The sequence below is a fragment of the Camarhynchus parvulus genome, chromosome 6, assembly GCF_901933205.1.
Source record: "Camarhynchus parvulus chromosome 6, STF_HiC, whole genome shotgun sequence".
Lineage (NCBI taxonomy): Eukaryota > Metazoa > Chordata > Aves > Passeriformes > Thraupidae > Camarhynchus > Camarhynchus parvulus.
The window spans coordinates 15,242,782-15,267,649 of record NC_044576.1 but is presented as its reverse complement, the minus strand read 5'-3'; the positions used below and the strand labels follow the sequence as shown (position 1 = coordinate 15,267,649).

At 42.1% G+C, this 24,868-nt stretch overlaps 3 protein-coding genes across 9 annotated transcripts in view; all 3 read left to right on the top strand.

Moving 5' to 3' along the window:
• The window catches only part of SEC24C (SEC24 homolog C, COPII coat complex component), a 37,585-nt gene extending 32,489 nt beyond the window's left edge, over window positions 1-5,096 (top strand). For all 7 annotated transcript variants that reach the window (XM_030950815.1, XM_030950816.1, XM_030950814.1 and 4 more), the window contains 5 exons: window positions 498-616; window positions 1,002-1,181; window positions 1,826-2,017; window positions 2,431-2,520; window positions 2,961-5,096. In XM_030950815.1, the coding sequence (XP_030806675.1) occupies window positions 498-616; window positions 1,002-1,181; window positions 1,826-2,017; window positions 2,431-2,520; window positions 2,961-3,101 (722 nt within the window). In that variant the 3' untranslated portion in view covers window positions 3,102-5,096. The remainder of the gene's footprint in view (window positions 1-497; window positions 617-1,001; window positions 1,182-1,825; window positions 2,018-2,430; window positions 2,521-2,960) is intronic.
• Window positions 5,097-6,915: 1,819 nt separating this feature from the next.
• FUT11 (fucosyltransferase 11) lies at window positions 6,916-15,227 on the top strand. The gene is made up of 3 exons (XM_030951665.1): window positions 6,916-7,638; window positions 8,947-9,572; window positions 11,658-15,227. Exons 1-3 carry the CDS (start codon window positions 6,940-6,942, stop codon window positions 11,803-11,805), a joined length of 1,473 nt encoding a protein of 490 aa, XP_030807525.1. The 5' UTR covers window positions 6,916-6,939; the 3' UTR covers window positions 11,806-15,227.
• Window positions 15,228-20,385: 5,158 nt separating this feature from the next.
• CHCHD1 (coiled-coil-helix-coiled-coil-helix domain containing 1) lies at window positions 20,386-23,057 on the top strand. The gene is made up of 3 exons (XM_030951576.1): window positions 20,386-20,580; window positions 20,986-21,104; window positions 22,234-23,057. Exons 1-3 carry the CDS (start codon window positions 20,439-20,441, stop codon window positions 22,342-22,344), a joined length of 372 nt encoding a protein of 123 aa, XP_030807436.1. The 5' UTR covers window positions 20,386-20,438; the 3' UTR covers window positions 22,345-23,057.
• Window positions 23,058-24,868: the final 1,811 nt, after the last annotated feature.

The window sequence follows — 24,868 nt, the reverse complement described above, 5'->3', positions numbered from 1 at the left end:
TGTTGCAGAATTTTGCTTTCGCAATAGGAAATGGTGGCCCTTGTTCATAGATATGAGTTAAATATCATTCACTTATGCACTGTGCCCTATTTACCGTTTCTACCTTGCAGTAAAAGCCTAGAAATCCAATAGAGATTGAGAGTTGTGTATGTTTATTGCCATTAAAATTAAGGAAACAGTCAATTTTCAGACCATTAATAGAAGATGGTCAGTCTATAAAAAGAGTTTTTATAGAACGCCATACTTTCAATTATCATAAGTATATTTTAAGTCATAGGCGATAGAGAGTTCAAGACTATGTAATAAAAGGGAGTAAATGAGCTTCTTCAGGTTTTCAGTAGGAATATATCATCATTTTCCTACAAGTTTTAAGTGGGAAGAATAAAGGCTTCCATAAACAATAGTTGTTTAGATTTCCTTTGTGGAAGTACTGTTGGGGTTTGCTGTTCTTGAGCAATCACTTGACAGCAGTCCATCTCTTTCCTCTCTCTGTGCAGCATATCGTGGAGTCCTGAGTAGTCCAGTGAAGACTGTACGGGATGCACTGATCAACCAGTGTGCCCAGATCCTAGCCTGCTATCGAAAGAACTGTGCTAGTCCCTCTTCTGCTGGCCAGGTAAACTCCAGTGCTTTCACTTGAATCCCAGGCTTGAAAATTAAAAGGTGATGACTGCTTCTTCTTACTTAGCCTGCTCAAAAAAAGTCAATTCCTTTCCTCAGCAGAAATTTGCAAAGAGGAGACTCAGGAAACTAGATACAGTGCTACAAGTAAAATTATAGTTGAGAATGGCTTCTTGGACATCTGTCTGGAGCCCAGGGAGCACTGCCTGCCTCAGGGAAAGGTTTTATGTTTCTTTTGCAGTCCATGATATAAGTAGACTATCAGCTTTCACTCCTCATGGCTGTACCACACTTTGCTGGTTCATGCAAGTCTCTTTTTGTCAAACATAAGCTTATTCAGTGAGACAGCTGACCAGCTTCTGTCTGCTTGTGACTTTTAGCTCATCCTCCCTGAATGCATGAAGCTGCTTCCTGTGTACTTGAACTGTGTGTTGAAGAGTGATGTTCTTCAGCCGGGCCCAGAGGTCACAACGGATGACCGTGCCTACATCCGTCAGTTAGTGACATCCATGGACGTGGCTGAAACTAATGTTTTCTTTTATCCCAGGCTTTTGCCCCTGGTGAGTAATTCAAGATCTGCTTAGCACTTGAGGCTTGCTGTTGTCTCACTGACTCATCTCAAGGAATGGCATTTATATTTTAGCAAGGGAAAGTGATTTGAGAAGTATTTGGGGATCTGCCATCTGGGCTATTTCACTTAATTTTGCTCAGCATTACTGCACCTTGTAAATTTCTTGGAGGATACTTTTTTCCTGAGCTGTAAGCATATGACTAGTGACAAATAAGACACTTTTGACTCTTTCATAGTCTTTTTTAAAAGTCCTAAGGCTTACAACTTTGTGTAGTAACTTTCATTATTTCAAGGTAATTCCACATACTGTTCAGACTTTTCATTACCATAGTTGCTGGAATAACACTAAAAACTGATTACATTCCTACTCCAGGGGGTGATATTTGAACTTGAGTCTTTCCACAGAAGCCTTTTGTTCTTTTTTGCTGACCAAGTCTCTGAACTGCTTCTGTGTCACTTTGAGTAAGAAAACTAAGGAAAATTCCACTTCAGTCACAAGAGTGACTACTTCTTGAGAGTCCTAGAAATGAGAAAATCATTGCTGTCTTTGTGGCAGAAATTTTCAAGACTTCCTAAAATGTTCTTTTTTTATAACTTTTATTTTACTTTAATTTTTATTTCCCTGTAAAACAGACCAAAGCAGATGTTGACAGTGATTCCTTGCCAGCAGCCATTCGGAACTCCGAGGAGCGTCTCTCCAAGGGTGACATCTACCTGCTGGAGAATGGGCTGAACATCTTTGTGTGGGTGGGAGTCAATGTGCAGCAAAGCCTGATCCAGAACCTCTTTGGAGTGTCATCCTTCAGTCAAATTAGCAATGCCTTGGTGAGCTGGATGGCAGTGTGGAAGCTAGAGTCTGTGATAGTCACTCAAAACTTAAAACAATGAGCAAGCCAGCAGAAAAAAGAGCATTTAATTTTCATTAATAGAAATGAGAGAAGCACAGATGTGTGAAATGTTGATAGTCTGGGCATGTCAGGCACGCTTTTGCCTAAGTTTGTTTGACAAGTCATATCATTAACAGTGAAGAGAACAGTTGATATCTAAATGGAATAAATAATTGATGTCTAATTCTGATTTCATGTTATGTTCTCTTCTAAGTAGTCGAAGTCCAAGAGATTGTATGCTAATGGGGTAGATATTTCTCTACCCTTTTACAGTATGCCAAAACTGCTGACTTCTGTTTAACATTGCTCTATTTCCCAAGACTAATGGGGATTGGATATCTTTCATTCCAGAGTACCCTGCCAGTCTTGGAAAACCCCTTTTCAAAGAAAGTGCGGTCTATTGTTGATATGCTTCAAGGGCAGAGATCCCGCTACATGAAGGTAAAAAAGTCCCCCATTTACAGCTTTAAATCCCCTTCCCTCTTAGTAGAGTCAGGTGATGCCTGGTGATGCTGCAGTCCTGAACTTATTCTTCCCAATCTCATAAATGTTATGCAAAGTTTTCAATAATCTGGAAACAAATTTCACTAGTTTTGGAGTTTTATGCTTACCATAGTTCTAAAACTTCCTTTTTTCAGACCTATTACAATACACTACTATATAAACTACATATATGGTATTTTCCTTCTATTTAGAAAGGATTGAGGCTTAACCCAACTAAGTTACGGAAGTCAAAGCACATAAGCCATATATGCTGTGATTCTGGCTGGCTGTCTTTGGACTTTTGAGCATTTAGCTTTTTGCTCCATTTTCCCCATGAAGATTAATTCTAATAGCTACTCACTGTTGGTTTTGTTCTTGTTTTGTTTGGTTTCTTGTAGTTGATAATTGTGAAGCAAGAAGATAAGCTGGAAATGCTGTTCAAACACTTTCTAGTGGAGGACAAGAGTCTGAGTGGGGGGGCTTCATATGTGGACTTCCTGTGTCACATGCACAAGGAGATTCGGCAGCTACTGAGCTAGAGGAGTGAGTGGTGCTAGAACTCAGCAGTGACATTTCAGTCTCCACTAATGACCTGATCAGAAGGCCCAGCACCCTCAAAAAGGACAACATAGAAATCTGTACAATTCCATAATTTTTAATACACGTTGCATTAGCAGAAATCCTTTCAACCTTTCCCAATCCCATATGAGAGATGAAATATTTTCCTGGTGAGGGCTAAAAAAAAAAAAAGGCCTTTGATACCAGGTCTTTTATTTGCATCTAAATTGTTTCCTGTGCTTGGCAGGAGTTCACCCCCCACCCCACCCCATGCTCGCTAATCCTGTTGTAATGAATGTAGGGTTTTTTTCAGTTCACTGTACATGATTCAACATTGGGTGAAAAGCGATAACTCTTCAAAACTTCTGGTAGCTGCTGTGCATTTGTGTGGGTGTGTGTGCATGCTCCAAGTGTGAAGAGGATGCACAGGTGGGGAGGGCAAGAGGCAGGTCAGGTGATGGGAGCTGGAGCAGCCAAACATTTTGTGTCTCCTTTAAGGAGGGAAACATGATCTGTCAGAGCACAGATGTATCATGTGGCTGTCCAAACCAGAAAGCCATGAAACATGAAATGAGTGGTAAGCCAGGAGGCAGCAGGGCAAACTTCTCTCCACTATCTTCCCCGTACTATAAGTTGCTGTGCAGAACTGTAATGGAGTAATCAGTAGTTAAGTGGGCAAAAATCAACAGCTTCTGAACAGTGTAGGGGTAGAGACGGTACTTCCTATTGTTTGTGTGGTGACTCCTTTCCTTCTCATTGCACGGCTCTGTATTGTCCTACTCAATCCATGTTCCATGACCTCTCCTGCAGAGTTTACCTGTCTGTCAGATGGTGGTGGGAACAAAAGCTTCTTAAACTTAAGCAGAAAATACCTTTAACAAGGTGATGAGGGACTGTGTAGGAACTGAATGATAAGGAAGTGGCCATTTTCAACCATATTTTTGTGAATCATAGCCAACAAGCAGGAATTTGATTTATACTGACATGAATTTGAGATTGCTTTGTACCCTGGAACACAAGGAAGGGGATACAAATCCTTAAGATTTAGACTACTGTAATAGGTATTGCAAGTACCTGATTTTGGCTATTGACAGCACCTGGGCCATAGCAAAGAGTTTCATTACTGGGTGTTTATACCCTCCACATTCTGTCTACTGATCAGCTTGCACAAAACCTTTTATAAGCCTGTTTGTTAAACTAAAATACCTCAGACAGATTAATCCATCCACTTTGGCTGCTCTGCTGCTCCATTTTGCAAGGGTGGATGAGAAGACTCCTGTGAAGAGGGAGCTAGTGTAATCAAATTCAGAATTCTAAGGGCTTTGTTTATTTACTTGTGAAAGGGGGCTTGTATATTTTAACTTGAACACTTAACAGGTGTTCTTCCAGTACCCAGGAGTTTAAGCTACCAATAGCACTGAAAGTGAAAGGAAGAATGTGGATGGATTAGAGAACATGTTATCTGGGCTTGATATTTCATAGGAAAGTCCTTGTTAAGATCAGAAAAATATCTGGCTGTGGTTTTAGTTCTATATCCTGTAGCATGTATATAAATCCATTTTTCTTCTAATGCTGCTAGTTTGTCTTCCCTCCCATCACTACACAGAAAGGGGAACATGAAAATTGTAATGTAGACACTCTTTCAAGATGTAGTTGACAGAACTTTCAGCGGTTTTGTATGAATGTGGCTGACTTTTTACTCCACATACTGCCTCCAACCAAAAAATCTAGAGGATTTTTAATTAGAGGGGAAAAAAAGAACTTCCCAGGAATATAATGCACAGCAACCACAGACTTCCACAAATACTAATTTCTAGTATTAATATTGGGGGGTGTGGGGGTGGAAATGAAATCATGAATGAACCTTTCATTTTCTTCACTTGTTTTTCCAATGCATCTTTTAATTTGTAAAGAAATAAAAATATATTAAGATGTATTTTATGTCATTGTTAGTAAATAAACACTGCTTATTTTTCCAAACACTGTATTTTGCGGGGAGGGGGAAATGGGAAGGGCGGAAGTCTAGCTCATTGATCCTTTACAATCCAATCTTCTGCTAACCAAGTTCAGTCTTTCTTTTTTTGTCGTTGTTGTTATTCGCACTGAATGATAAGAAATTCAACAAGAGTCAACAGACAAAAGGTACTGTTTAATCTCAGTGTTCCTTTATTTAGCTGATTGGTTTTTTACTTTCTGCCCTGTCTGAACTTCCATTTCACAAAGAAATTCCCTTTTTTTGCTGACACAGCTTGAGTCATTGGGTGGGGGGTTTTTTGGTCTGCTTAAGCAAATACTGCCCTTACTGTGTGACAATGTCAAGTTAATGACTTCAGCAGTCTTAAAAGAGCTCATATTTCAGAGTTAAAGGTACCTGGATGAATTGGTTGGGGGTTTTTTTTGTTGTTGGTTTTGGTTTTTTTTTTTTTGGTTTTTTGGGTTTGGTTTTTTTTTGGGGGGTTGGGTTGGGTTGTGGTTTTTTTGCTGGGAGTGTTGCTAATTGCAAAAATAAAAGTTCAGAGTGAACTGGCAGTGTTATCTTGACTGTACCCCTGGATATTGCTGTTGTACAGTTTGCTGATAGCCTTATAACAAATCTGTATGAAAGCACAAGACAATCATTGCTAAATATCCAATAATACTAAATTTGCTGTTGAATATTTTTGAGATTCCTCTCCTATAGAATGTACATTATGTCCAGAATCTGCCATGGAACTGGTGTGATAATGATGGGCCTTGTGGATCTTGTACATTAATTGCGTGGAGTAAATTGTGCAGCGCATTCTGATGCTTGTGGAAATTGCTGTGGAGAGCCCATGTCTGTTACCTTCTCTCCGGGCCCAGGTGGAGGACACTGTGGTGCTGTTGGAGCAGGCCCAAGCAGTGTCTACACCTAACTTTTCAAAGGAAAGGAAAACTACTCCCTCTTTAACTTGTTTCTAACATAGCTGAAAATACTTCTTTGCCTTGTGTCCATACTAACTAATGTCCTGTATTATAACTGATAATTCATTAATATTACATTGTCTCTTAAGAAGTTAATGTGAAGCTTTTAGCAATTATGCGAATGAGCAACTGAGTGGTAATTCTAGAATATGTCTGTTGGATTTATGTAGTGTAGCACAAACCACTTTCCCATTTACAGAATATTTTAATACTGTAGGAATTATTCAAGGTTTGTATAGAAAAGCAGCTTTCAAGGGAGCTTTAAAATTACATGTAGATATTAAAAAAAAAAACCAAACCAACAACCAAAAACCCCAAAAACCTTAACATAAGATTTCTGTTAGTAAAAGTTGTTTTCTGTTCCTTCCCTTTATGGTCTCCAACAGGAGCTGAGCTGGGGGCTCTTTCTTGTAACAGCTGACCGCTTGCTTGGTCCAGGAGCCCTCTCTCTGCAGGTGCGTTCAGCCGCGGCTTGCTGTGCCTTCGGGGAACAGCTCGGCTTTATCGCTGTCAGCTGCAGGTACTGCGTGGCCCGTGTTAGCGCAGACGGATGCAGGAGCGGCAGAGAGGCTCGCAGCAGCTTCAGCCATTGTACAGTGGGGTTGGGAGGGAGCTGCCAATAGGTCACCGCGTCGGGCCGCTGCAGCAAGGCTGACGCTGCCGCCAGAGCAGGGCTCCGTGTCGCTGCCCCTCCGAGCCACTTCAAAGGGGCGCTGACAGTCCGCGCTGAGAGGGGCGGGAGAGGCGGTGCCGCTCCCGTCCGGTCTCCCTCGGCCCTTCCCCGCCCCGTGACGGCACCACCGGGGGCGGGCCCAGCGCCGCTTCCTGGGGCGGCGGGGCGGGCCCGCGGCACGGCCCGGGACTGGCGGGCCGGCCATGGGGCGCGCCGGGCCGGGGTGGGGGCCCGCGGGGCTGTGGGTGACGCTGGCGCTGGCCTGGAGCGCGGCAGTGGCTCTGGCCGCCGAGGAGCCGGCCGAGCCGTGCGGGGCGGATGGGTGGGCGCAGGACGCTGTCCCGCCGGGCGCGGCCTTCGTCGCCGCCGCGTCGTACCGGGGGCCCGGCAACAACGACACGCGGAGCAACAAGGCGCTGCCCATCCTGCTGTGGTGGAGCGGGAGCCTCTTCCCGCACTTCCCCGGCGACACAGAGCGCATCGACTGTCCCCGCGGTTCCTGCCTCGTCACCCGGAGCCGGCGGGTGGCCCGGCACCGCCGCACCAAGGCGCTCATCTTCTACGGCACCGACTTCAGGGCGTACGAGGCGCCGCTGCCCCGCCTGCCCCACCAGACCTGGGCGCTCTTCCACGAGGAGTCCCCCATGAACAACTACGTGCTCTCGCACTCGCCCGGCATCCGACTCTTCAACTACACGGCCACCTTCCGCCGGGAGTCCGACTACCCGCTCACGCTGCAGTGGCTGCCCGGCACCGCGTACCTGCGGGCCCCGGCCGTGCCCCTGGCCGAGAAGGACGCGTGGCGGCGGAAGGGCTACGGCCCCGTGCTGTACATGCAGTCCCACTGCGATGTGCCCTCGGACCGGGACCGCTACGTGCGGGAGCTCATGAAGTACATCCAGGTAGGTGGGCTGAGTGCACGGGGAAGCTGTGGCGTGGGGCGGCTCTCGGAGCTGGGAACACCTGGCTGCTCCCCTCTACCGCCTCGTTTTAATGGGGTTTGTTTGTCCTTGTTTTTAGCAAAGACACGAATCTTAACGGGATGCATGCTGACTACAAGCTGGACAGAAAAACTAGTTGTATTCCTTCCCAAAGCGTGATCTAGACTACACCGCATGTCAGTAGGTAGGCCTGATGCAGATGTTAGATGTTGAGTTGGCGCACTCGGGATCAGTCACAAGCTGGGCAAAGCCTGAATAAGTTCGGTCTTGAGGATCAAATGCTAGAAGCTGCTGAAATCTCTGGATTTTGAAGTTAGCATACAGGAAGGCTGTCGCTTTACAAGCCTCGCTCCCGTTTGAAAGTACAGGAGTGAAGTTAAAAGGCAGGTTGCTCTGTTGTGAGAATCTGCTCCTTACCTGTGTTGTGGTAGGACCATATTGTTTCTGTGATGGTTTGTTGTGCTATGGTACAGCTGATGGTGAGTAGCTTCATAAAGTAAAATAATGTTTCTTCCAATCAGGAAAAAAATGCATTTTTTCTCTTAAAAAGTGTGAAGGATATTAGATTGATTTTTAAAAAATAATCTGTTTTTAGACTTTGCCAGAGACTTTTTTTTTCTAGTGGTTTCTGTTGTTTCTATTGGTCATGATTCTGTTACTGTTCTGTGTAAGGTCATCATGTATTGAGTAGTGAAGCAAAGGCAAAATAATTTTTAAAAAATTACTGTCTTCTCAAAGTGTGGTGCAGATTCCAGCTCAAGCATGTTGTGTTATATTTTTAGACGGTATTCTTTTAGCTCCCTGTATCAGTTTTTCTCAGTCTAACAAATGGAAAAATTCTCTCAGCTTGCTGAGACTGGCTGGAACTCTGTGTAATAACTGTTTGGAAAAGCACTAAGTAGCACTAGTAGTACTTTCTTAAGTAGAAAGAGAATGTTTAAATTGACATAGAGTCAAATGCTGTTCTTTACTTGTCAGTTTCTGATTTATCCAGTAATAAATACATATTTGGGTTGCATCTGCTCTCCTCGCCCCTCAGTCTGTAGTGTGGCTAATGTTGCTTTTGGAACTCAGCACTTGGTTTTCTCTAAAACTTGTAGAACATGGACTCTAGGAATAGTCTCTAGGGAAAGACCTTGGAGTGAAAATGAAGCTAAATTAACATAGCTACGAACCAATCCAAGTTAGGAATTTTACAAGAACTACAGGGTCTGAAAACAAGTTCCAGCGGAACAAATCACTTTGTAAAGATGCTGTTTGTTATTTTAGGTTGACTCCTATGGTAAATGCCTGCATAACCGTGAGCTCCCCAGTGAGCGACTGAGAGACACTTCTACAGCCACTACAGAAGATTCTGAATTTATGACTTTTATTGCCAGGTACAAGTTCCATCTGGCCTTGGAGAATGCCATATGTGATGACTACATGACAGAGAAGCTGTGGCGCCCCATGCACTTGGGTGCTGTCCCAGTGTACCGAGGCTCCCCAGCTGTGCGGGACTGGATGCCAAACAACCTCTCCATCATTCTTATAGATGATTTTGACAGCCCCCAAGAGCTGGCAAAGTATCTGGATTTCCTGGACAAGAATGGAGAGGAATATTTGAAGTATCTAGAGTATAAAAATGCCGGTGGAATCAAAAACCAGTTCTTGCTAGAGAGCTTGGAGAAGCGGGAGTGGGGTGTGAATGACATGACTCTGCCCAATTACCTGAATGGCTTCGAGTGTTTCATCTGTGACAAGGAGAGCACCCGGGTCAAAGAGGAGCAGGAACACAAGAAGTCTCACGGAAAAATTCCAGCTCCCAGACCTCATATAGCTCAGTTCAAGCACATGGGATGTCCTATGCCAACCCCCGGGTTTGGAAGTGTTGAAGACCTCTCTGGTGGAGACAGGTAACAGGCCAATATTATGCTTTTTGAAGGAAAAAAAAGCTTCAAGTAACAGGAGCTGTAACTTTAATAACTCTTTGTACTTAAAGCAGCTCTTGTTACTTCTCCAGTTACATTTTGTATTACGCTTGTGGGTGGTGTAGGGGGTTCTGCTAATACTGTGTAACGCTGAGGCTGAACGGGAGGCTTGGACAGTGGTGCTAGCAGTTAAAGTGGAGTGTTACACTCAGAATGTTCTGTTAAAATGCTCTGTTACGTCAGGCAGTGGGGTTATCCTTTGTCTATCTTAGCCTCTTTGCTTGAAGAGAGGGATGTTTTTCAGTACAGTGATGGTAAAGCACTTGGCAGCCCTCAGGCAAAAGCAGCTCTGTAACTCCTTACAAAGTACTGGGGTTGCCAATGTTCACTGCAGGCCTGGTTGACTCCTGTAGACTTCAGAGCAGAAATTAGGCTCACCCAGAATACAAGACTTAATGCTGTTTTGTGCAACAAAACTCTTGCTGTGTTCAAGGATGGTACTTATTTAGGAGAAGGACTGTGCAGAAGAGAAAACAGATTGAGTAGCTTCTTGTCCCTTGTTTTCTGTTGGTTGACTGATTTACTGGAGCTTTTTTATGGTAATGCCTTTTCTCAGTCTCGGTAGCAAAGTGGCTTTTTTATTTGAAGTATGCAATGCAGCACCCTACTCTGGAGAGCTCATAGGAGGTCCACCTCCATAGGTTTTCGGTTTGAGCATCAGGTGGCAGTAGAGAAGTACTTGTGGAGGCACACACAGAGTTGCTGCCGGTGCCACATGCAGGCCGAGGTGCTTCCATCATTCTTCACAGAGGTCTTCAGCAGGGAGTTTTGAACAGCTGGTCCATAATTCAAGCTACAGTTTCATCCCAGGGAAGTTTCCGCGTCTCATTGTTACTCTCCCCATCTGTAGGCATGAGATGTGTCTGGAAAAATTGTTCAGGGGAAGCTTTTACACTCACTGCTATTTACTTTATAAAGATATGTGTCCATAGTTCCCAAGGCATGATCATGGGCATCTCCTGTGAAATACATTGGTTTCTATCTGATAAGCATCTAAGCTTTACCCATTTTTATTTGCAAAATGGAACATGACTACTTATAATTCTAACTGGTGTAACAATAGCATAAAGTTGCCATCAAAACATTAGCTAAGCATGCCCATATTTTTGTCTGAGTTTGTCTGACAGTAATGTTATTTAACAGTGTGATCAATTTAGATGAATGCTGAGCCAGTCTATGGAGTGTTTCATTAGTTTAGAAAAACATTATTGTGGAAAAATGACACAGATCTAGTGGGGATACAAGTGACAGACTATATGCAACATGCAAGGTCTGACTATAAACACACATTGTGACTTGTGGTTCTGGAGCCTTCTGAACTCAGAGGACAACAAAGGAGTTTATGTTAGAGCATATACCCAGTTACAGTAAGGTTACACTACACATTTGCATGCTCTGTAACCTTTATTAATTTGTTTTTAGGGTTGATAGATATGCTGAATTGTCAGAATGCTGCTGCAATCAGAATCTCTCTCTGTGTAGGTATATGTAGCTGGAACACTATTACATGTTTAGGTGTATGTGTGGGGATGTGGTTTCTCAAGCCTTATGCTTGCAGCTTCACTTGTATTTGGGCTGCTGGGTTTCACAGCCAAGTAAGCTTAAGGAAGAAAGCTGTAGAACAAGCAGTTGTATGTGTCAGGTTGTGGTCAGTCACCACAATCTACTCTCAAAATTATATAAGTACTCTGTGATAGATTTTATTTTAATAGAAGTTTTTATTCTCTACAATTAGTAATTTAGTCTCTGTGGTTAACATGATAGTGATATACGCTAATACTTCTAGAATGTTGTAAAGCTAACAGTGAACTTGTATTTGCTACAGAGAATTTTCAAAGCAACTTTCTGTAAATGACTTAGAGCACAGTGGCACACTAACAACATACTTTGTTATGACCATCTCTGGGCCTATTTTCATCTTAAGGGAAAGAAATGTTTCAGTGCTATTACAGCTGCAGACTAATTTGGGTTTTTTAATTGTTTGTGATGGTGTCTCTTTTTTTGTTTCAGTTGGAAAGAAATGTGGCTCCAGGATTATTGGCAAAGCCTTGATCAGGGTGAGGCCCTCACTGCTATGATTCATCGCAATGAGTCTCATCAGGGAAGATTTTGGGACTACATGCATGAGATTTTTCTGAAGAGGACAAGGCAGCACTGACCCATGTTTGTAAGGACTTGATTTGAAATTTGCATTGAAAGTTGAGACTGTGTATTCTTACTCACTTCAAATGTTTGCCTTGAAAAAACAAAACCAAAAAAAACTCTTACAGAGACAATTTTTTCTGGTGCACGAAGTGACTAAGTTTCTGTTATGATTGGATTTCAGCAGTGGAAACGTTAGTAACTGCTTTGGTTTGAGTTTCAGCTCTGTGGTGTGAAGCCACTCCTGGCTTGCAGGTGTCAACATGTGGGGCAAAAGAGGAATTTATTCTCCTTTTGCATTTGCTATACTTATATTGTAATATGTCTTACATGACTTCAGGCTCTTGCTCAAGTGCCCTAAGATATTTCAGGGATTTTTTTAGGTCTTCAGAATATTAGTTGTTTTTTTTAAGTATTTTATCAATCACATGTTTTCTTCATTAAGATGTACTTTTAGTTGCTATTAACAAATGGCTTTTCCAGTGAAGGAATTACAAAAGACAATTCTGTGAAAAGCAATCGTGCCTTATGAAATTGCTGCAATAAAGTCTCTTCTCCCCAAGTAACATGCCTCAAATACTCCTCCTTTTCAAGATAACTGAGTAACTATAGGGAGGTCACTTAACTCTGCCTAATTTTCCTCTTCTGATGACTTAGCAGATCATATGTACAATGGGATGAGAGAACAATTTAAGCTGCAACTTTCAACAAAGTATTTCACACCAGAAAGTGTATTTCACACCAGAAAGGTATTGTGTAGAACAAAATAAAATTCTACACTTTGGTTCTTTTAAGTTTCCATCAAATCTGAAATCTGTAATCTCAATTTACTGTTATCTCCTTAATGCTAGCAATTCAGAGGCCTTGGATTTTTTCCTTTTGAGTATGTGCAGCTTTCTGCAAAGACAAATACATTTTCACAATGGTGCCTTTGCAGTGGTCTGTGCAGTTTGGATACAAGTCTTGAAGTCTTTGTATGCTGAAATGGGTGATCAGAGCCAGGTGCACTGAGGTGGTTTTGTATCTCTGTCGACCTTAACACATTGTGATCCTGGTCTGTGACCAGAGTTCCTGAGTGACAACTTGTGGATTGATCTTCCTTGCTGCATAGCCTGTATTGCTTACAGGTATAAATAAACTCCACTGTTCCCTGCCATAGAGGGTATCTTTCTGAAATAATTGATCTTGCAGTGGAGGGAAACTAATTAATTCAGGGTCAAAGGTTTAAATGCACAGGCAAATATGGCCATATGCAGTGATGTCTCTGATGGTATAATGCTATTTTCTTTCTTCGTTTCCCCTCCTTCAGAAGTTAACTACTGACTAAAGACCCAGAGTTTATCTGTTCTTAAGACAGTTTGTTGGTAATGAAAATTGTGTAATTTGATTTTGTAAGACAGTTTTGCGTTGCTATGGGAAGTCTGATGTCTGTCAGTAAGTTAGTAACAGCAGTGACTCTACATTCTCTTCCTAATTACATCACTGTCTATTGCGTAGTGCTGCATGGTTCACCTAATATCTTTTTATTTCCCCTCAAATTCCCCTTCATAATGTTATAGATATGGGATTACAGGTATAATACCAGTATAGGTAATGATCATTTCCATGTTTGCCTCTCAGGTGACGTAACAATATTGCCATGTTAAAATCAGGGCACGTGACAGTAAAGACTTCAGACCCATGACTATCACTGGCTTTTTATAAATGTAGAAAATGCATGCAGTGTACATTGTTTTCACCTAATTGTTTTTAGGAGAAGAATGGTTTTTTATGTCTCTTCTCTAATAACAGTAACAGGTGATTCTTCAGCTAAAATGCATTTATCAATTTAAGTTCCTTTTTTTCAGTTATTCAGGAGACATGAATACCTAAGAGAATATATCTTAGTTAATTGTTAAACTGGATTACTCATATCAGATTAAAAATTATAGATGTGTATTCAGGATTGATGAGGCCACTTGCTGGAGAAGTAAATTAAGATAAAACAAATTAAGGCTGCTTTAGTTCTGAATATTGACTTCTACTAATCAAGTTAATGATATTTAGGTAAATTGTTTGAATTAATGCCTTCAATGACTTAATTTCATTTTTCTGTATAGAAAATAATTCAGTCTTCTTTAACTGCATTCTCTTAATTAGCTATATCTCAAAACACTTTCTTGTTCAAATGTTTGGTGGACTAGCCAGGAGAAATTGTGATCTTTCTTTTTGTACTAAACATAAAAAATAAGAACCAGGTACTAGCACATGCTACTTTTACTATTTTATCCTGTAATTTAAGTAGATTTTTCAGAAGTGCAGCATTTATAGTAATTTTCAGGTCTTTAATATAACGTATCTACTGTTGCCAAAATTAGACATGCTACATTTAATGCATTGTCCTTACATGAGTAACAGGAGGGAGTACCAGTATAAGTATGTGCATCAGCACCTGCTTAGTCCTTGCTGAGTGATGTCCAAAGCCCCATTTTGTCTTCCTGCTCAGCAACATGAGCACGTTTCTCAACTTACAGTAGCATTGAAGATGTGGTGGTACAAGCTGAATAGTAGCTAGCAAAGTAGGTAAAAACTCCTTCCCTGGGGCCCTGATTTGTTCATTAGCTGTTTCACAACCGAGTATTCCTTCACCATTATATACTTCCTGTAGTCAGTATATTACCATCAACAGCCAACCAGGTTATTTTGTTAGTCCTGCAGGGTTTCTTTGTTGCTTTGCTCTGTGTCTATACTACAGAAGGCTGTTGCTTTGAGCTTGATGACCGTTGCCGAGCATGAGTATTTCTGATTGTCTTCTACCTTCTTAAAGTGTGTATGGAAAGAGTACGGATCTGAAAGTAACTTGATTACAGATACTCTATGGGTTTTGTCTGGTTTTCAAAGTACAATTTCCAGTTTGTAGTTGAGTCACAAGTCATTTGATAGCTTTCTTTTCTGAGTTTTTGGTGTCATCCTAGGTTTAACTGTTTTTTACAGTCTTAGAGGTGGTGAACTTCTCAAAAGGTAATGAGTATTAGCTACCACTCTTAGCTGTGAAGCTCACCCAAGCCTTGTTTCTTTTGTATCTGCAGTGTTTTTTTCTGTAGTCGTAGATCATACTAGCTTTCATCTCCTCTATGTCACAATACTTCCATGATTTATAAACCGTGTGTCTGTGGCCTCTATTAATATAGTAAATTTATTTCACTTTTTATGTATGGTGTGTAAGAATTAAGGCCGGAATATTTATTCAGTGCATGGTATGAATACTTTGTGTAGCTGCCAGGCAAACTCTGCAGGGACAGGAGAGGTGGGAATTCTGCCCAGCTGGATAAAGAGTTGTGGCTGCAGTTGCGTTCGATGCTGCCGACCTTCACAGCATCTACTGCTCTGCACAGCAAGGACTACAAAACGTTGAGTAAACATTTTGCCATGGCTTTGCTTTCACTCTCTCCTGTTATTTGGAGGAGACAGGAGGAGAAGCTGGGTCTCACACCCTTGAACAATTTGCAGTTGATTTACTTAATAATGCATTTGAAAGGGTTGCTGTCTAGTGCCAATGTGTACTGCTAGTCGTGGCCAAAGTGAATTCAATTTACCCTCCTAGCTGTCTTTCTGCTAATGCAAGCGGGTGAATGCAGACAAGGAAGAAGGTCACTACAGCATTATTATTTTGGAAAAAGCTTCCTGATTTCTGTTCTTGGCTAACTGGATTTCTCACTACTTTAAATACAGACCAGCAAGATGGTGGCTGAATGTCATCACTCATATTGTGACTACTGGAAGGCTACGTGATACTCAGACTGTACATGATAGATTCAACAGTGCAGGTTCAACAATTCAACAGTTCTTACAGTGCAGGTACCCATATTCATAAAAACTGATACTAATAAGGAATTTATCAAAGATAGCAAATATTGAAGATATTTACCCGTGTAAACGCTTTGGCAGGATCCTGCAGACTAGGGTGAGTGGCTTCACTGCTTGTCATGCATTGTGCCTGTTTACTGTGTGACTAGAGGGAGGCTTTCAAAGCTGTCAGGATAGCTTTATTCACTAGCATTACTGTTCTAAAAATAAATATCTCCTCATTACTGCTCACATGAAACACAAGTGGATGCTGTGTCTCAGAATTGACTTGACAAGCTAGAATAAATGTATGCCCTCTGAGAGGTGAGAGACGAGAAACAAATAACTGACTGAAGGTTAAAAATCTAGCAGTCCAAGGCATTGCATTGATTGGGCAAGCCACAGTTCTCATTCTTCTGCCAAAACTCTGATACCACGTGTTGCCTATTTTTTCAGTTAGAAGTTGATTATTTAATTTACTGAACTAGTAGTCTGCGTTTTCTGTCCTTTAGCAAGGACTGCAATTTGTAGGCTCACTGAAAAATATTCATTTGATACCTAACATTATAATTTCTAGAACTCAAAAGGAGTTCTGAAAGAGTTGCTTTTTCTTATCTCAGTCACTGTAGTAATTTTCAAACTGAAAGATCTCTGGGTCCTCTCTAACAGTAAGTGGAATGAGATCCAAGCAGCAGTAGTGGATGTTTAGAGGGAAAGGAGAATGAGCTGCTTTCTCTAGAAATGGTCTGCAAAGTGCAGCAGCAGCTGGAGAATCAGCAGAAACGCCCCTCTTGCATTTTGACTGAGGGTAGCTTTAAGTGATGTGGAAGAACAACTTCTAAAGGACTGGGAACAGGATAAATGGAATTGAAACTCAGCCATCAGGGACATAAGACTTTTAGCAGGCATTGCTGTGTTAGACAAGCAGCCATCTGCCTCACTTACTGTCCTGCCATACACGCTCTTCAGCCATAGTCCCAAGAGAGCCACTCTCTTAATCATTAGTTGTCATCTATTTGGCTGTATTTAATTAAAGTTATTGATGAATCTCCAGGCACCTTCTGGGAAGTTGTATTAATTGGAAACATACAGGATGCCAGGTTCCTTCATTCTGCCTAGAGACCAGAGACCTCTACTGACAGGTTGACATTAATCAGAGATAAAATCCTTTTAGTGATATGACCAACTGAGCCAAAGCCTGCGTCAGGCTTTAACAAACTGTACTTCTCTTTATGGTCCATTGTCTCAGAGCTGGCAGGGAGAGATATATGGCCCTGCAGAGGGATTAGGAAGGATAGAGGGGAGTGGAGCTACAGGATTTGTTCCAGAACTCTGACACCACTAGCATCTTCATTTGTGTGCTGTTAAATACATTTTTACCACAGAAAAGACCCATTTAATGTGCAAGTGTCTCAGCTAGAGATGGTTCTGGGGATCTTGGAATGGATCAGAGCAGATGATAATACTTTGTGGCATCTTTGAGCAAATAAGGAGGCACAGGTAATTTGCAGTGGAAATGGGCTGAGTTTCCTAGATCATGGGAATTAGGGATGGCAGCTCAGAACTACTCAGGTTGACAGGAAAATGCAGGGCAGCTGATCTGATTGAGATAGCACAGGATAAGGGTTGTGGGAGTTGGGATGGGGTGTGACACGTCTAGTTGTGAGTGCATGAATATATTGTGCTAATACTTTCCAAAAACAATAGCTCAGCAGGCAGGACTTAAGTCTGAACCACCTGGAATCTCAGCAAACTGGTTACTTTCACTGCTAAAGTTAAAGCGGAAGTGCTTTAAATTTTAAGGCATCTCTAATTAAATTGGTTTAAGGAGGTCAGGGTGAGACAGATGAGAATGAAGTGTGCCTGGTGAGGGCATTATGAACTGGTATGGTGCGTTCAGGGTACGTTTGTGTGAATATAGTGGAATTTACCTGAAAGCTGGATCCAGGCAGTCAAAAAGACATGGATATCAACTCTATTATTTTTTGCCAATACAGCAGATATCTTAGCCTCATCCCCTAACTGATTTTTAGGTAGTATCTGGACATTTTACATAACTACACCAGAAAGTGAAGAATACATGGCGTAATTTCTCATCTCTTAAAGAGGTTTTTAAGATAGCAGTCTCATTTTAAAGGGTGTATTTTATCACAGCATTGCTAGCATTGTTTTTAATTGTGGCATAGCATTTACTGTAGCATCATATGTGGCCCTTATTCAGTTGTGATATACATTCTTTTCAAATCTAATATTAGTAGTTTAAGCTCTGTGGTTCATTTTGGTTTTGACCAGCTGAAACACTAGCTAGGATTCAGCTTTAAATGTGTCAATACAAGAAAAAAAAAAGTTGTAAATGCTAATTAGTGGAAGTTTTACATGGCTTTTATAGTTGTACATTTGAGATTCACAGTAAAACATCTCTGGGGTTCACTGTTGAGGGAATTTAGTTTCTGACTGTCCCTATAAAGTCATCACTTCTGTCCCATCCATTAGTGACTTGGTGCTATCTGCGATACAAAATACAGGCTGTAGAGACATTTGGCTATTCAATAACACAGCCTTTTTGTAGTTCTGCATTCTTCCTTAAAATTAATTTGTAATCGTAAAAAATAATGTTTAATAATAAAACTGTGTCCTGCTTCAGACATCTCTGCATGTACCTTATTCTGTCTGCTTGGGAATCTCTTATGCTGAGGCTCCAATATGGGACTGATGCCAAAAAATTAGTTCTAATGCAGACAGCAGTAACTTACAGGAAGCTATTACAATTCTCCTTGTGTAGTTTGTCTTTCTCTTTCTCAGCCTCCCCTCCTACCCCACCTCATTTTTCTTGGAATTACTTAAATGAGAGATCAACTTTTGAAGGTGAAAGGACTTGAAGGTGCTGCCACCATTAGCTAATGTAATTTGGGAAAAGGGAGGCTGATTTACAGGGAGTGCAGTTCAGCTTTTCTTATATCACAATACTTTTGTCTTCCCTTGTTACTGTTTCTTGCCCATCTAGTTAGACATTGCAGGAGGGAAATGCAGCAGGGGAAGATGGGTAGCTAGCAGTACGGCAGGAAGGGTAGCTAGAAGAGGCAAAACCAAGAATAGCTGAACCTCACATGAATGGGAATACTGAAATGTATTTCATGTCCCTGTCTGGGATTTTCAGTCTCCATTTTTTGGAGTTGTACAGTGCAAGCTCTCTGGCCTAATTTGAAGGTGTCAGCCTGTTTCTTTCTTCTCTGCTGGTAGTCAAGCTCAAAGGATAGCTTGTTTCCTGTTTTTTCAGAAAAAAATGGGAATACAGAAACATCCTGCTTACCAAAATGTTTCAGAATTTCCAAAGTGTTTGAATTTGGACCTTAAAAGATGAAAATGCACTCCCAGAAGAGAGCTAAAAAAATAATTTGCTTACTTGAATGTCTTCTCATACTCTTTAATTTGGACTCTAAGTATATACTATTTTACAAGTAACACAAAAATAATTATAGAATTGGATATACCAGGATTTCTTGTCAGCAGATGCAGTAAATTCTAGTGACCATCTTGAGAATAATGTGGTATAGGTCTGGTGATGTTTAGCTCAAGTTAACAGAATTTCCAGAGTCTCTAACTTCCTTGACTAGCCAATGGGGTGTGCTTTGGGTTTGATGTCTAGGAGGTTGAATATATTTGAATCCAAATCAGTGTCCTGTGGGGGAAAAAAAATTGCAAAGAAAAGCATTTTTGATGTAGTCTTCTGTATATGGTCAGAGGACTCCAGCAGTTCCTGATACAGTGGTAAAATGCCATATTCAGGAAATGCTCCATGCAAGGATCTGAGTGCTTTGTGTCCTCAGTGTTCAGCATCTAACTCCTCGGTTTTGTGCATGTACCTTGTCCCTCCTGCTGTGCAGAGACCTGTTTGTATCCCAGCCTTTGGAATGCTCCTGTGCCTTCTGTATTGCCTGCCTTTTTCAGCTGGGGACAGAAGCACTCCAGAACCTGCCAGATCAGTTGGGGACTTCCAGGACCTGGGGAAGAAACTTCTGGGAACAGGAGGTTTTCCACCAGAGTATGAGGCTGTGGAACAATGCTACCATTTTGGAAGCAGCAGTTTCAGTATCTTCTTGGAAGGAACAGTGGGAACAATGCTGGGGAGATCGAGCTGTAATGTAATGGAGAGAAATGAGGGGCTGAGAGCTAAGTGATGAAAGTTTGGAGCACCAAGAAGAGTTTCCATACAGTTGCAGAAGAACTTGAGAAGAGACAAGTGAGAGGGACCTCAGCCATGTCTATAGTATCTGAGGGGAGAGTGTCAAAGGGATGGAGGGATCCAGGATCTTCCCTGTGGTGCTGTGCACCAGGACGAGAGGCGATGGGCAGAAACTGATGCACACGAAGTTCCATCTGAACATGAGTAACAGCTTCACAGTGCAGGTGACCGAGCACTGGAACAGCCCACAGGGGCTGTGGAGTCTCCCTCGTTGGAGAACTCCCTAAGTGTCTGGATGCAATCCTGTGCAATGTTCTCTGGGACCCTGCTTGAGCACAGATGACCCCACTGTGATCCTTTCCAGCCTCGCCCATTCCGTGATTCCTTTAATTCCGTCTGAATTACATGAGACAATCATGATTTCTGCTACTCTGGCTGAGAGTGTTCGCTCCTTCGTTATTTTTGCCCCAGAAGGCGTTGTGGGTAGGAGATTGCTGGCGCAGTGTCGCACCGGTTCCGCCCAGTGCGGAAGCTGAGGGGAGTTACTCGATTTCCATGGCCTATCCTCGGCCTGACGGGCAGGATGGGGCGGGCCAGGCTTCCCGCGCCCGGCACCGCCCTCAGGGCGCCCGCGCGCGGACATGGCGGCGCCCGCCTACCCCGCCTGGGTGACGCGCTGGGTGTCGGGGCAGTGGCGGAACAAGAAGCGGCCCCCGACGCTCCGCCCGCCCCGGACACTGGCGCTGGCCGACAAGGTGGCGAACCGCCGGGAGCAGTCGACAGGTGAGCTGCCGGCGGCGGCGAGCTGAGCCGCCGCTGTGCCCCGGGAGGGGCCGCGCTGCTGGCAGAGCTCGGCGGCGCCTTGCGCTCCGCAGGGCAAGAGGGGAGGGGCCCGTCTGGGCCATGGAATTCCGCGTGGGTTCTGTGGGAAGGATCGCTTCCTCACACTGCAACCCTAAGTTAGTGTCGTACGTGAGTCAGACACGTTAAAAATTCAGTCAGATGCTGGATGGCTGCAGCGGTTTGCTTTCTGTTAGGAACAACTTCTCTGCCCAAAGCAAAGCTGGGATCTTGAATTATGGATTTTCTCACCTGCCTTTAACCTTCTTTGGAGATGTATGCACTGTGGAGGTTGTTAGCACGAAATCCTAAACACCTGAGATTTCTGGTTGTGTCTTTCCCTTCCAGAGGCAACGTGCATTACGGAGATGTCAGTAATGATGGCCTGCTGGAAACAGAATGACTTCAACGACGTGCCTTGTGCCGAGGAGATCAGGACGTTCTATGACTGCGTGGCCAAGGCAGAAGTAATTAAGGCCTCTTTTATGTTCTTAAAGGCTAGTAGTAGGAAAGGAGGAAGCCTCCAGTCATTTTTTGTGTGCCAGTAAGAATAATGTTCTCTGAAGGATTTGATTGTGACCCATTTGAGCAACTAAGAGCAATGAAACTGGTGAAGGATCGAGAGGCTCCTGCAAGCAGGGGCTGAGGTAGCTGGGGTTGTTTAGTCTGGAGAAGAGGCTCAAGGGAGATGTTACTGCTCTTTACAATTTCCAGGTGGGGGTCAGCCTCTTCTCTCAGGTGACTGGTGATGTGACAAGAGGACATAGCCTTGAGCTGTGCTAGGGGAGGTTCAGACTGGACATATGGAAGAACTTTTTCAGTGAAAGGGTGCTGAAGCATTGGAAGAGGCTGGCCTGGGTGGTGGTGGAGTTACCATGGTGGCATTCAGGAAATGACTGGATGTATGAGTTAGTGCCATGGTCTAGTTGGCAGGGTGGCCATCGGTCAGAGGTTGGACTCAATGATCTTGGAAGTCTTTTCCAACCTGTATCTGACTTTAAAGGCCAGACATTTTTGAAAAATAAATTTCATACTGCTTGAAAATTAGGGGTTTCTGATTATATATTATATATTGACATATTATAATAATACTTTATGATAAGCTTGAAATAAAATAATTTTCAAAATAGACTAAAGGTAAGTATGTGTACTAAACTTGTCCTTAAACTGGTTTCAGGTTTCCATTTTCTTTCAGTAACAGTGTCATCATTTAAATAGTTACTTATTGTTGCTGTTTGACAGCATAAGTGAAAAATTACCCACAATTTATTTGGTAGATGACAAAGAATCAAACAAAGATGAAAAAATAACAGAAAGTAAAAAGAAAAAATCCAGGTTGTTAACAGAGGTTTATATCATTGTTAACTAAGAATATGGAAGGATGTAATCTTCACAAGATGTCAGTCATTAATTGCATCATTTAAAGGTCATCAGCTTGTAATTATTGAGCCAAGTGCTATGGTAAGTGTTCCTTAAAGAAGCAGCATTTTTCTGAAAGAAACAACCCCTGTACAATTAGTAGTAGTCTCTGGGAATGATCATCAACTCTGCAAATAAACAGCCATAAATATTTTGAGGAGTTTTCTTCTCTTTCAGAAAGAGCGCAGGAATCAAAATGAGGACACCCTGTCATCCAGGGGAAATTTGCCTTCAAGCAAAGTGAACAAGCTCCTGAAGAGGTTTCCTCAGATCACACGTTACGTATAATGTACTTTATGAAAGAGACTGTGGACAAGCAATTAAAGTTGGGGTCTTGGTCAAAAAAAAGGAAAGTCAAGTTGAGTGATTTTTTGATGTCAAGGGATGTGTGGGTCTTGACCCTGGTTTTGATTCCAGAGCAAAAACCACCCATCTTGAGTATCAGCTGATTTTGTTCATGAGACTCTTGGGTCTTGCAGTGTTGGGATTTCTGCAGTGTGTTGTTCAGCTTGCCTACTCAGGTCCTCACTGTTAAATAAAACCTTCTAAGTATTCATGTAAATGCATTTCCTAACAGGGCATGACTTCATCACGTGCAAGCTTCTTGCCCAGCTCTGGAGCTCCTATCAAAAAGTGCTTGGGCTCAAACACTGAGCCAAGTTAGAATTAGTAATGATAGTATTGATGGTAGTAATTGATGGTATGATGGCTCATACTCTTACATGGGTGTATACACAATCTGGTGCTCTTGAAATTTTTAAAATTCCCACTACTGTAAAAAAAAGGCTGTAAAATTTAGAAAAAATCTCCAGCAAAATACCTTGTTCATACATAATACAATGGTAAGTATCAAATATAACTTTAACATGGAAGTTTGTGATTTAGACCCTCTGATTTGCAGGTGGGGCAGGTATGGTGCCACATAAGTTTGATTATTTTATCTGTACTGTAATAAAGCAAGACTGTTGTTTGACTTGGGCAACTCATAATCTACAACAAAATGTTTCATTGTTTTTGGGTAAAAAAACTAAAAGGGGGAGAGAAAGTTAAAGCATGGAGTGATAATTGAAATACTGTAATTCATTTATAGTTTTGATTGGCAGGGGAATGGGGAGTGGCAGTTTCCACTGCAGTACCACAAAACTACAGGCAGATTCTTGGGAACAGTACCTCATTGGTGGGGAAAATGCAGTGTCTTGGAGAACTAATGTTATAACCATTTATATCAATAATTCTTTGGGGCATGTAGAAGAAGCAGAATAAGAGGAGTGTCAGGCACACACATACTGTGTGATTACCCATGGGTGGCTGCAGAGTTTGCTGGAGCTGAGTCCTCTGGAGCGCCAGGCTGATACCTGTTTATCACAAAAATTTTGGTCAGGTGAAGGCTTTCAAGTTACTGAAGCAACATTTGCTTAGTGGTTAATTACAGTGGCTTATTAGTGGATAATCCAGGGTAGCTTATTCTTTTGTTGCTATTATGACATAATTGGGTCTTTTAGAGGACTTGGGGTCAGTAAGAACACAATATCCACATGTGAGTTTGGGAAAACACTTTGGTTCTGTGGCATTTTGCAGTTTCTGTCCAGAAGACATTGTGAAAAAGAATGCTACTTGCTTTTCCTTCATTTCTGAAGGATATAAGCTACATTGGGAGTGAGGAACTGATTTACCTCTGTTGATGATTATTTTTCTTCATATTAAAACTTGGAATAAAAGTGTTATGCGTCTCTTAAGATAGCACTTGTGCTGAATGTACCAAATTCTAGTGTCTGTGAGGAACAGTCTTATGTAAGAGGCTGTAACAGAGACACTTAATACCTTTTTCTATTTTTACTTTTGAAATTTTGCACTACTCTCACTAATCTGAACAGCTATTTTTGCATTATACTGCTTCATGGTGAGCTTCACAAATTCAGTTGTTTGGGGTTTTGTCTAACCTTTGATATATCTACTATAAGCTTGGAATTACTATGCTAAGGTTTTCCGATCCTTTTATTTATTGTGAGGAAGGAAGCAATGCTTTTCAGATGCACCCAGGTTTTACAGTGCTTCCTTTAAAAGTACTTGAGGAATTCTTTTGCTTCTTTCGTTGTAACCAAAAACCCTCCAGTTACTGATTGTCCTTGGCAATTTCAGCTGCTGGCCGTTTTCCTGTATCTCACCATTAAGCTTATATTAGGTGTTTAAATGCATTCTGTGACATGCTTGTATTGAGGATCACTCCGTTAACAGTTCATGTGTGTACCCACAGGGAACAGCACTGTTCTTTCTGAGTTGGGTTCGCACCACCCCATGATGCTGTTGCTGGGGGGTAAGGAAAAATCTGTTCTGGTGTGGAGCCCGCTGGTTAAGAACATTGCTGCAGAGACCTGTATGTGATTGCGTGGTGAGGAAAGAATTAAACAAAAGCTGACTAGCTGTTCTACCCTCCTAAGTCGGATTTACAGGATTTAAGCAGATCTGCTGGAATTCCTTGGGTCTTATTCCTGTACCTTATAGCTTGACTACTATACCAGCTCTGGGTATGATTGCTGTTAACTACTCCTTTTAGGCTTTCACCGTGGATGTAGCATTAATATTTCAGCTGGTCCTAATGAACAGTTGTCCTGCTAGTTCAGGAGAAATAGGTAATGTAATTGTAATTCCAGAGAGCCAGGGACATTTTAGAAGGTGGCATTTCTTGTTCAGAAGGGTCAATACAGGAAAATCTGGCAAAATCAAGACAGACTCTGTAGGGAATCACAGACTTCCTGTAATAGAACTATGCATATGTTATGGTGAGAAGGTGACTACTGTTAAATAGCAGATT